This window comes from Diadema setosum, chromosome 11, assembly GCF_964275005.1.
Source record: "Diadema setosum chromosome 11, eeDiaSeto1, whole genome shotgun sequence".
NCBI classification, from domain to species: Eukaryota; Metazoa; Echinodermata; class Echinoidea; order Diadematoida; family Diadematidae; genus Diadema; species Diadema setosum.
In genome coordinates this window covers 34,880,879-34,893,784 of record NC_092695.1, presented here as the reverse complement: position 1 = coordinate 34,893,784, position 12,906 = coordinate 34,880,879, and the positions used below count along the sequence as shown (strand labels likewise).

At 38.1% G+C, this 12,906-nt stretch overlaps 1 protein-coding gene across 1 annotated transcript in view; it reads left to right on the top strand.

The window, feature by feature from the left end:
- Window positions 1-12,906, top strand: part of LOC140235451 (bridge-like lipid transfer protein family member 1) — a 98,939-nt gene that overhangs the window by 8,568 nt on the left and 77,465 nt on the right. Inside the window, exons 3-10 of the mRNA XM_072315478.1 lie at window positions 911-975; window positions 1,770-1,926; window positions 2,512-2,605; window positions 3,351-3,541; window positions 3,823-3,902; window positions 4,391-4,529; window positions 5,138-5,294; window positions 11,353-11,523. Of these exons, the coding sequence (XP_072171579.1) occupies window positions 911-975; window positions 1,770-1,926; window positions 2,512-2,605; window positions 3,351-3,541; window positions 3,823-3,902; window positions 4,391-4,529; window positions 5,138-5,294; window positions 11,353-11,523 (1,054 nt within the window). The remainder of the gene's footprint in view (window positions 1-910; window positions 976-1,769; window positions 1,927-2,511; window positions 2,606-3,350; window positions 3,542-3,822; window positions 3,903-4,390; window positions 4,530-5,137; window positions 5,295-11,352; window positions 11,524-12,906) is intronic.

The following is a 12,906-nucleotide window of genomic DNA, read 5'->3' as shown; positions in this document are numbered from 1 at the left end:
CGAAAATAACAACGCATGAATAACTAAGTTCAGTTAGACCCTCGCAACCGCGAAATTAACAAGACGCGAAAATGTCCTCCAAGTAGCAATTCGCGAAAATATCTGTACGTGAAAATTTCAGCTGGTACAGTAGCTTGCTGGGCTAAAACATGTCCCCACTGCTGACACAGACTAGGTGCAGTTGGTGATAGTGATCATGTTACCATGTAGAAATGGCCGTTTCAGTTTTGCATACTAGCTTTTCACACGTAATTATCATCATAATGGCCCTGTGTATTACCCATTATCCGTCAAACACAGATAACAGTGGCCAACTATGTTTATTATTCACCAAGAATATTATCTTTACAGACTTTATCCAAGTTCCTGTTCTCTGTGAGTGAATGTTGATGGTCCCAAGGTCTTGATATAATTTTGCATAACATTTACAATCTGTAGCCGGGTGCATTCTGCCATGGTTGTGTGTGACTTTAGCAAAGGATAAGTGTGTGTTGCCAAACTTACAAGATGTAAATTATTGAATTGGCAAGACCTAGATCTTGTTCAAGCATGCTCAAATAAAAGCTTGAAGAATTATCTGATGTCTTTTTCTTTATATACACTGTAGCCTTTGTTGGCAAGTCTTTCTCCTGATAAATCTGAGAATAACTGCCTGAGAAATCAAAGTGTATCTTTGGTTGGTTTGAATTCTTATAAAACATCTGTTATAATAATTCTTCTGAAATAGGTGCATTTGAAATCAGTTTCCCCGTGCAGTTATTATAATGTTATAGAATGACTTTGTGCTTCTCAGTGGCTGTCATGCCAGTTCATCACTGCTGCATGCATGTGTGTGTATCGTGTGTAAAAAGGACTTTTCCGTGTCAGTTTCTTTACATTCTGGTCACATTTTTTTGCCTTTTACCCACAGGGTTCAACATGCCTTATTAATATTCAGATGGTGGAGACCATATACCCCACTTGGAGGCCAAGAAGGTACTTCTCTTTAGATGACTGCACTGTATTTTTCTGTATCTTTTTTTTTTTTTAACTCACAACCCAAGACATTTGAATATATGTTGAAAAAATTGTTTTTAAGGATGAACATTGTAACCATTTGTAGAAGTAGTACAGGTTTGGGTAGTAGTAGTAGTAGTAGTAGTAGTAGTAGTAGTAGTAGTAGTAGTAGTAGTAGTAGTAGACGTAATAGTAGTTAGTAGTAGCAGCAGTGGTAAAAGCAGCAGCAGTAGTAGTAGTAGTTAGCAAAAATGCTGATAGCATATTGTTATTTCGAGAATCAGTATTGCCAAATAAGTCCCTATTGCATTAAAAAATTTGTATTGACAGTATGATATACTCCTGGCCAGCCTGTCATTTTAGATACAATTAAATCAAAAGAACAATAAATAGTACGTCTTTTACTCTTGTCCTAAATGTATGTGGTTGTTACAGAAAATCTTTTTAACATTGGCAAATGCACAGTTGCAAATTCTTAGTAGGGATGAGTTACAATGCCTGTATAAACTAATTCGTACTAAGATTATGATTTTTTTTTTTTTGGTATAATATGTTATTTGACATTTTATTCACTGTAACTCAGTGAATAGCCAGAAATAAGGTACATATATTGTTATGATTTTAATATACATATGTATGTCGCCCAGTGTCAGCCTGACCACATTTGAGACTGAGCTACATGTAGATATATTAAAACAGAAGCACAATATATATGTGTGATTATTTAGATTAATTAATTAATGTTGGAAATGTTTTGTGATTGCTCTCCAAAGATACTTCCCAGTGTGAGACAAGGCTGACTGTGTTCCTGAGCAGCTTTGAGGTCCACTGCTACAATCGCACGGCACTCTACGCCCAGCTGGAGGAGGCGTTTGGCCTCCCACCTGAGATGTCACCGAGGAAAGAACAGGAGAAGGCATCCCGAAATGGGTCAGTATCGCAGAGGAAAATTTGTGAGACGCAAGCTTGTAAAGTTAGCATTGACTTGAATATCAAAGCAGTCAAGAAAATACTGTTATGTTTAGCATGTAGCAGGAATATTGTAATTTAGGAGGGATAAAGTGCCGAAGTGTTTATATCATAGTCTTTTGTTATTGCTTAGTAGTGCTGGTTCCAAACAAGATATCCTTTCCATAAGGCTTCAGTCCGTAGGTTGGAACTGGGTTCTAGTGTGGTTTATAGCAACTTCCGTGTTCACAGATATTAGGCCAGGCTGTGTAAGGTTTTTTAGAACCAGCTTCCATGATGATGAATGGCTATGATGTCACACTTTGATACTTCTTATTTTTGTACAAATTACACCCAAGTGATATGTAAGTAAACACATGTGAGCTACTCAATCTGTATAAACAGGACAACCCCCCCCCCCAAAAAAAAAAACCAAACAAACAAAACATGGCGTTTGTAAGTCCCACATTTTGTTTTTCAGTGCATGCTCAGTTTGTGTAGATATGGATGACTACAATGTTGATATGTTTGACAATACTGAACACATATTTTTGATTATGTTCTCAGGAATGATAAAAAGAATGAGCTGCGGAGAAGACATGAGGCTGCGGGAATTTCTTGGAAAGACTTCTTTGGTGTCATCAAGTTTGAAGTCCAAGATGTAAGGCATTCAGCAGTATTGACTTTCTGTTCACTGCCAAATGACATCTTTTGTGTAGTTCTTTGCTTTGTATGCATTTTGAGGGAAAAGGGTCAATTTTCAAGATTGCTTTAGATAGTGTGTATGTGTAACTCAGGGTTGACTAAAACCTGTGTCTGTGAGTGAATTCAAAATATTCAACCCAATGCAGTTGATCTGAGATTGTATACACAATATATGCTTAATATGCCTAAATGCATTTTTTTTTTTGTCACAAAGACCTCAGGCTGAGAAGAAGTATCATGATGGCTCAATAGTCATAAGGCATTTGAAATTCATGTAGTCTGGAATAATGCATAATACAAAATGTGCAATATGTTATTATGAATACAATTATTTGTAAGACTGATTTCCTTAAGAAGAATTTATGAGTGCATTATATAACAGTATGCTACAGTACTACAAATGTCACATGGAGCCAATGCATCCATGTCATGTTACAAAAGCACTAAATTGTTGTAACATTTAGAGTGGTATCATTACGAGTTTATTCTTTAGCAACCAAGCCTGTTTGCTGTTCTCTATATACAGTTGTACAAAGAACCGGCTTGGCAACATGATCCGCCATTACTGCTAAGATTGTTCACACGTATGGTATGGTGAATGTATGATCGTGGCGTGCAGGGTTGGCTGACAGAACAGTGCAGTATACACAAATCAATCCTTGTATCAGTGTGTTGATAAGCTGTTTGTGTCTCGTTGACAGGGTCGCATTGTATTTGGAAATAAGTTGGTGCCGAGCAGCCTGATGATCAGTCTGGAAGACTGCCACGGCAGCTACACCACCCGCGCCCCGGAGTGCCGCTGGGACCAGTTCACGCACGAGGTCAAGTGCACGGGGGAGGGACTGAGGGTAGTGTTCGCCCCCAGCCCCAAGTATGAAGGACCGGTCGACGAGTAAGTCCAGCTGTGTTTATCACGTTTGATTGCAAATTCATTTTGAAACAATGATGATATTGATGTGGCATGTCAAAACCTCTTAGTCATGTCAATTCTTCTTAGAATTGTATGCTCTGTAACATTTCATGGAAATGTTTTTGAATAACTTGCAAAAAGTTAGAAGCTGAATACTCACCTCAACCAATACCTATACCTTCCCTGTAAGGCATTGTGATGAGCAACATAGAATTGGTGTAACAATGATTTATTGATGAAAATGTCCTTTTTGTGTATTTCAGGCCTCCAAGGTACATGGGAGATGGGTTTGTTTTGATGCAGTCCAGCAAGGTACAGATTCACTACTACCAAGATGAACCAGGTAAATCATTCTATGATGTTTTAAATCATTCTTCTCATAATTCAACTTGATGTTGAATTTAAGGATGATAAAGTTGAGTTGCTGAAAGTTGCAATTACCGATCCAGAAGAGTTACTGAAAATTTGTCATAATATGAAAGCATCACATTTGATGAGCTGTTGTGAAAATAAAATTTCTGTTAATCAATTCAAATTAGGCAATGACAAATAATTTCATGAAGAGAAAACTGCCACATTTTTGATTTCATCATTATCCTCACTCACGGGTTGAAATTCAGAACTAAGCAAAGCTCCTCTTCATATTGCAAAAATTCCGTGACATGTCAAAAACTGTGGATAAAAAGGTGCAATTACCTGCTGTTTTTTTAGTGATAGATAGCCATAAAAAATGCAGTTTCAAGCCATGTCAGATTTTGTTTTCACTCCATTCAGTCCTGCTCTTTAAAGCAACGGTAGAAATATTCTTGAATTTCTGTGTGTTTCTGTCAGGTTTGGTACCTTCAGCTGAAGAGATCGCAGAGTTTGACGAGGAAGACGAGCCCGCTAAGCCACCAGTCTCAGCTCTCGATATAACTTGCCAGAAGAAAGGGACGCACTTCACCTATGGGCCTTGGGCAGACAGGCAGAGGTATTTGACTTCATTACATTGATATTTCATCAAGTCAATGTGATATCATTGTTTCATTACATAATGTGTGCTACGGTGGTTGTGCCAGAACAGTTCAACAAACATTGAGAATGCAACCCAGGAGTTTTGGAGTAGTATTCCATGGTGCCTGTAACAAGCAATTTCTGTTGGGAAATTTAACACTGCTCTATAAGCGTATTCATGAAAATGATTTTATAGTTTCTCACCTCTGTAAAGTTATACATTTTAATGCAGTTGTCTGTCTTCCTTTGAACTTTCTGCCTTCCTGTGCTTGCTTGAAGGTATGATGCACTGTATCTGATGATCTATATCATTCCACTTTTCTTCAATGTGATTAGTAATAATTGCTCTGTTTTATCATTATTATTATTATTCTTTTTTGCAATTGTTCATGTCTGAATTTCTTGGTTGCATTGTTGATGATGAACTGACAAATCAGTGGCTGTAAAAAAGATTTTAAAAATGAGATGGTGTGAGGGATATTGGATAGAAAAGGCTTTTTGCATGAATTTGTCAGTGTCTGTTTAGATATCTTTTCTGATACAGGAATTTGGCTTTGTATCCTTTCTTTTATTTTCTGTTCTCAGGGAATTTCTGATGAAGTTCTTCTACCCCCAGGATTACAAGTCGCATCCTCCGACGCCGAGAGCAGGAGCCAGGGAGAAAAGACAGTTTGAGACAGTGGACTTCAGGCTGAATATTGTGGAGGAAGCCACGATGGACATACTCTTCACAAAGAATAAAGTGGGTATTGCAGGAATGCATTTGCACACTTCCGTGGCACATACATGTATCTGAAGCATTTGATAAAATACTGATTTTGAGAAGAATATGCTGTACAGTTCTTGGATGAATTTACAATGTACCTCCTTCCATTGTGTAGATATAATTTGTATTTTGTAGATGAAAAACCATATCAGAGCAATTACCCCACAAGGGCAATTCCCCCCCCCCCCCCCCCCCCCCCCGGCTAAATACTGGTTAGTGATAAGGTTTGAGTAAAGATTAGGGGGTTAGGGTTAGGTTTAGGGTATAGAGTTTGGGTTAGGGTTAGGACTAGGTTCAGGATTAGGATTAGGGTTAGGGGAAGGGGAAGGGGTAATTGCCCAGGGGGTCGTACAGAATTTTTAGACAGGACAGCAGAGTGTATTATGAATAACAGCTGCTCCTGCTTTACAACTTCATGCCTACAAATTTGTGTTGTGTTATGTATTTAGCCCACATGCCTTCTCATGGCTCTTTATGTTGGTCTGGATGGCTAGAATTATATTTTGAAACTCAATATAAGACAGTAGCCATGATTTATATTCTAAGATAAAAAATACAAGTGAATTAATCAGTCAAGATTGACTCATCAAATGCATTGCCTTTTATAGAACACAACAGAGATATCCATGAATTTCTAGCATCACATCACCCACATTTACTCATATATTTGGTTTCATTCATTCCTCCTGAAAAGAAGATTCTAATCAAATAGACTATACAGCAGCATCCATGCAGTCTCTGCAAAATGGGAGGATTAAATTTTGGGGTTTTGATGAGTTTACTAGACGCAGATTGGTTTATTGTTGCAAATTTTGCAAGTTTGCTAATATTTGCAATATTAATGACATGCCGAAATTTTGCCACCTGTAAAACTATTGGTGTGTATACCGCCTCCATGATGGAAAATTGATCAGTTTTTTTGTTTGTTTGTTTGTTTGTTTGTTTATTTGTTTGTTTTAAGAGATGGTACCTATTTTTCATTCTGCTGCTGTGGTCATCAGTCACAAATTTAAAACCTCCATAAAACTGTTTTGATTTGCAAAGTAACATGACAAATGGAGTGTTAGCTAACAGTGTGGTATCATTGCCAAAAAAAAAAAAAAAATATATATATATATATATATATATATATATATACACACATATATATATATCTACATTGTCTCGACCATATATATATATATATATATATATACTAGCAGCACCCGTGGAAATCCACGGGTCTGAGGGGTTTTATTTTTTTTCTCATATATACGATTTTGCACTTTTTTATTGATGAAATTAAAAAAAAGTTTTCTCATTCTTTTGTTACTTGTGCTCTCTTCTACTTATGACCACCCCCCATCACACACACACACACACACACACATTTGCACCCCAGCAGAACAACAAAAAAAGAGAACATTCAGGGAAAAATTACCAAAAACGCTTGAGATTCTCCGAAAGTTCTGCCCACAGATTCTTCCCGTCGGAACGGGGAGATACTATTGACACTATGACTTTGATATTAATTATACCCCCTGCTCTTGCATCCATGCAGGCACCCGAGGGAATCCGCGACTGGTCTCAAGTCCTCGCATTTTTTTTTTTTATTCCTATTTCTTTTCCCACATTTTGAGAGAAAAATATAATATTTTCGTCTTCATTTTCTCCCTCCATTTTGTTTTTCATCACCAAAACTTGGTTTGAAAGATCATAGAACCATCCGTTTATCTGCTTCAGACTATACATCATCATTATTATTATCATATTATTATTCTTAATAGGCCCCTATTGTTATATTGCTTTAATAATTATTATAGCCTTATTTGGGGAGGGGGATCATAGTCATTAGGTTTTATAAGTATTAGGCACCCGTTTGACTCCATGGGTCTCAGGGCTTTGTATTTTTCTTTAATATTTCTTCAACCACGTTATGAGAGAAGAAATACACAAAGAATATTTTCGTCTTCATTTGCTCCCTCATTTCTGTTTTCATAATCACAACTTGGTTTGATGGATCTAGAACCACCCGTTTGTGTCATTGATACTGTTAATTTTTTTTATTATCATTATAATTATTATTATTATTATTATCATCATTATTTTGTGGGAGGGAAGATCATAGTCATTCGGTTTTATTATAATTTTATATAATTCATTGACATGGGGATGAATCAAGGGAATTAAGGAAAAAAGTTTATTGGTAAAGGATAGTGAATATCTTTTTTTTCCCGTCATATCAAGGTTACTCTACGACTGATAGAAGTTTCAAGTAGCTTCATTATCATTGATATTTCATTTAAAGCATTAAAACAATCCAGCACCTGTTTGTGTCTCTTCTGCCCATTCTTAGTTATGGATCATAGCACCCCCTCCACATCATTTACATTGGCCTATTGTATTATTATGTGCTGAGAGAAATGAAATATTTTTGTCTTCATTTGCTCTCTTCTTTTTGTTTTCATCGCCAAACCTTGGTTTGATAGATCATAGAACCATCCGTTAATCTGCCTCAGACTGTACATTATTATCATTATAATCATCGTTATTGTCCCCGCCGAACGAGTTCGAGCAGGGGACTATGAAACGGGCTCCGTACGTGTGTGTGTCTGTGCGTCCGTCCGTCTGTGTGTGTGTCCGTGTGTGATCAAAATGTTCAATTTGCTACTTCTCTGTCATTTATGAGCCAATTTTGAATCTGTTTGCTTTATATGATATCACTACATGGGAGCTTTGAAATTCTACACAGAATTTCAGTTGTGACCTTTGACCTTGACCTTTGACCTATATTGTACATTTTGCTACAAAATGCTACTCCTTCGCCATTTCTAACCCGATTTCGATTCTGTTTGCTTTATGTGATGGCACTAGTTGAGGGCTTCCAAACTTCTACACAGAATTTTAACCTTTGACTTCTTTGACCTTTGACCTCGATTTTTGACCTATATTGTACATGTTGCTACAAAATGCTACTCCTTCGCCATTTCTAACCCGATTTCGATTCCGTTTGCTTTATGTGATGACACTAGGTGAGGGCTTCAAAACTTCTACACAGAATTTTAACCTTTGACTTCTTTGACCTTTGACCTTGATTTTTTACCTATATTGTACATTGGCTACAAAATGCTACTCCTTCGCCATTTCTAACCCGATTTCGGTTCCGTTTGCTTTAAGTGATGGCACTAGGTGAGGGCTTCAAAACTTCTACACAGAATTTTGACCTTTGACCTTGATTTTTTTACCTATATTGTACATTTTGCTACAAAATGCTACTTCCGGCAGGGACATATATTACGCACCGCGTAATTTCTGCTTTTCCTTGTTGATATTATTTTTATAATTATGACCATTATTATAAGTATTTTGATTATTATTTTATGATTATAATTATAATTATTATTATAACTATGACCATTATTATGATTATTATCTTATAATTATAATAATAATAATAATAGCTTATTATTATTATCATTATCATTATTATGATATTATCATTATAATCATTATTATTATTTGGGGAGGGGGAGATCATAGTCATAGTAAGTATATTGGGCACCCGTGGGAATCCATGGGTGTCAGGGCCTCGTATTTTTATGCCTCCGCCACGATGTTTTCGGGTTGTCCGTCCGTCCGTACGTCCGTACGTACGTACGTACGTACGTCTGTACGTCTGTACGTCCGTACGTACGTCTGTACGTCTGTACGTCCTTACGTCCGTCTGTCTGTCCGCTTTCGTTTACGCGATAACTTGAGTAATATTTACTGGAATTTTACCAAACTTGGTCCAAGTATGAAGTATGATGGGGCAATTATTTGATTAGATTTTGGGTGAAATTGGCTAAAGGTCAAAAGTCAAGGTCAAATCATGAAATTGTATCCGTTTACGCGATAACTCAAGACTGGATAGAGCAAATTTCATCAAACTTTGTTGGAGGATGATGTATAATGGGACAATTACTTGATTAGTTTTTCAGTGAAATCGGACAGAGGTCAAAGGTCAAAGATCAAGGTCAAATCCTAAAATTTATCTTTTTACGTGATAACTCAAAACTGGATGAAGCAGCTTTCACCAAAGTTGGTCCAAGGATGATGTATGATAGGAAAAGTAGTTGAGTAGATTTTAGGGACATTGGCAAGAGGTCAAAGGTCAAACGGTCAAGGTCAAATGCTACAAATGTTGCAATTTCCCCCATATCTATGCAATGCCCAAAGGTATTTTCTTGAAACTTGGTGTGGACATGTACTACTGCGTAGAGATTCTCCAGAGAGAGTTTCATGTCATAAGGTCAAAGGTTAGGTGAAAATGTTGCAATATCACTTTTCTCGCAAATGGTTCAATGTATCTTCGTGGAACTTGGTACATATGCGTGTACTGACTGGCAGGGATTATCTAGGGAATTTAGGGGTCATGGGTCAACAGTCAGGGGTCAAAGGTCAAGGTCATCTCCTCAAAATTTTACTATTTCCCTCATATACTAGTATATGCAATGCTTGCATTATTAGTTTTCAAAACTTAATACATGCATTACCTAATGGGAGATTCTCTGGGAAATTTCCAGCCAGAAGGTCAAAGGTTAAGGGTCAAAGGCCAGGTTTCAATGTCTCCCCCCCCCAAAAAAAAAAAAAAAAAAATCCATTTTGTACCGTCATTACACTCTTTCTTCATACCTTGGAAATTACTCAATGCATAAACTTATAAAAAGGTCTGTCAGAATTCAAGTAAAAATTCTCAATTCCCCATATGTGTACCTGCACTCTTTAAAAAATTAAAGCAAACCCAATTCAAGACATTTCTGACAAACCTGTCATTTCAATATTTTGCCAGTTATGTGAAACTGTCATGGATCACACATTGTGAAGACATTGTACTATACGCCTATTGGGAGAATTATGCATTATGGCGGAGGCATCAGTCGCCATAGCGACATTTCTAGTTTCTTTAATATTTTCCCACGTTATGGGAGAAAGAAGAACATTACTGTCTTCATTCGCTCCCTCTTTTTTATTTTTATCACCAAAACTTAGGTTGATGGACCATAGAATCACCCATTTTATTTCCACTTGTAACTTCAAAAATAGGCGGTCAGCAAAGCGAGGGTTTCCCCCACGTCCGCTCATCTTATGAATATTTATGTTCGCAGCAGCTATATGCACTAAATGAATGGACAGCGGCGCGTGTAATCTGATATGGAAGGGAACGATCAGCAAGGACAAAATTTAAGTGGATATTTAGCTGTCCTAAACAGTCAGAGTACAATAATACCCGACTTGAGAGTAAACTAAATGACATACCTGAGCTGCATGGTATCCTGCAGTTGTGCAAAATACAGTAAAATAACAGCATTTGTTGTTTTCATTTGGGCACGTCAATGGCGAACGTCACTGACACGACTGTACTTAAAATGCCCATGTACAAAAATGACCGCGCCGCCATATGAGAGACCGGACCGTGAGGGTCCATATCACGCTCACGCAGATAGTGTTTCGTGTAACCATTGTCAATACATACACAGGCGCAGGCCACACACTGGCATACCGTACCCGAGAGTACATCACAGAACTCTACACACACGCTGTGTGTAGAGTTCTGTGGAGTACATTGTGTGCGTGTGTGCGTGTCCGCCGGAAGATGACAGAGATTTCGCTGCACCCATCATCTTTAGTATCCCACTGTCTCTGCAAGCTAAAAGATGGATGATCGAGAAAGTAGGAGTCCAGCGCAAGATCGGTGAATATTAAAACGCTCGGCTCTTTCGTCACGCACAAAAATGCATTATGCATCTATCTAATTAATTTTTCTTTTTCGTCCTTGACATCGACACGGAGGCGGAGCGGGGACGAAACCCGCGCTGTCCGATGCAGGATACTCTTCTGCGGCCGACGGCACCTGTCGCAGCTGCCCGGAGCCGACGGCTCGGGAGGAGATAGAAAAACCAGCAACGCCGGAATAAAACAGGAAATACATAAGGCCACGACAACAACAGCAACTTCGCCTTTTACTGTAATAGATATATATACATATATATATATATATTGTTGTTTTTTCCAGGAAACCAATGCATTCCACATAGACATGAAGAGAGGGTCATACATTGAGGTCAGCATACCACAGATGTACGGCATCGAAGGTTTCAGCACCAAGATCATGGGCCAGTTACTGTTCCTGGAAGCAGCCACCAGCTTGCCATACCGATCCTTCATCAAGAGTGAGACCTTGGAGGTGAGAAGCCGGTGGAGTAAACCATCCACCAATTTCTTGGCTACGCTTTGTCCTTGCATTGTACTTTAACTACGGTATACACCGAATATTTCGTGAGGCTATTCGCAAATTTAACCTGTTCTGTACATGAACCTGGTGGCCTGCGTATTAAAGTCTATGGGCATTTCAGAATTCTGCATGGAACGGGTTAACCCTAACTAGGCCGGGGGGGGGGGCCTCCGAGGCCCCCCCCCCCCGACGTTCCGCGCGATGTATCGCTAACGTGAAAAGCTATTGCCGCGACGTTTCATGACTTTTTTCTGTTGAGTCTCCCGCACCTTTTGACACGAAGTTTGCGATGCCCGGGCGTGCGGTTCCGAAGTTTCGCATAAATATGTACCTGCATGTCAGACCAAAAATTGCTCAAAAACGTGAATTCGTGTACAATTTCAATGGAAACTGTGCTTACAGTCAAATTTCATAAAAGCTTGATTATTTTGGGGTTTTATTGATTAAAATCAATTAATAACATATTTTCTTGTTCGGAACAATGTCGCGGACAAGTTTCATCGGAAAAACAATGAAAAACATAAAGTCGAAAAAACAAAGAAATACATAAGAAATTCAAAAAACAATAAAATACTTAAGAAATTTTTTCGGATAGCTCAATTTTTTTCTCTTATATTTGCGTAGGACACTAAAAAGAATATTTACACAAAAAAATGTGCCCATTTCGAGCTTTATTTAGTGATTTATACCAAATTGTCCGATTTCATGCATCATTATGCATAAATTAGCATAATTTAGCATAAATGACAATTTTTTAAAAATCTTACTTCGTAGTACTTTAGATTACATCATAGGCAATGTGTGTGCCAATTTTCGTCGTGATCGCGCGGTCGACGGCCGAGATCTGGAGGGGGGGCCTGGGAGCCCCCCCCCCCCCCCCCCCCCCCCCCCCCCCCGGCTCTATGATCTACCTAAATAGCCCGGCCTAGTTAGGGTTAAGACATGCAAAAAATATTGACTCTGATCCTGATATAATGTAACGGCATACATTTCTTCGCTCAGTACTTTACTCCATGATCTAGAATTTAACCACTCGCGAAATTGTTGGGATGTCCCGATTTGTGAAAATTTAGACTCGCTAAATATATGGGGTATACAGTATGCCAACAGCTTGATGATTTTTTTGTTATAGTTGTTTTGATATATTAAATATCTGATTTTTTTTTGATTTTGTATGTTTTTTGATATCATTATTAGTCATTTTTTCCCCCATCCACTGGGAGCAAATTGATTTTCATTTAATATAAACTGGAGTTCTTGTTTTCGTTTTTGGTTTTTTTATGCCTCCGCAACGAAGTGGCCGGAGGCATTATGTTTTCGGGTCGTCCGTCCGTC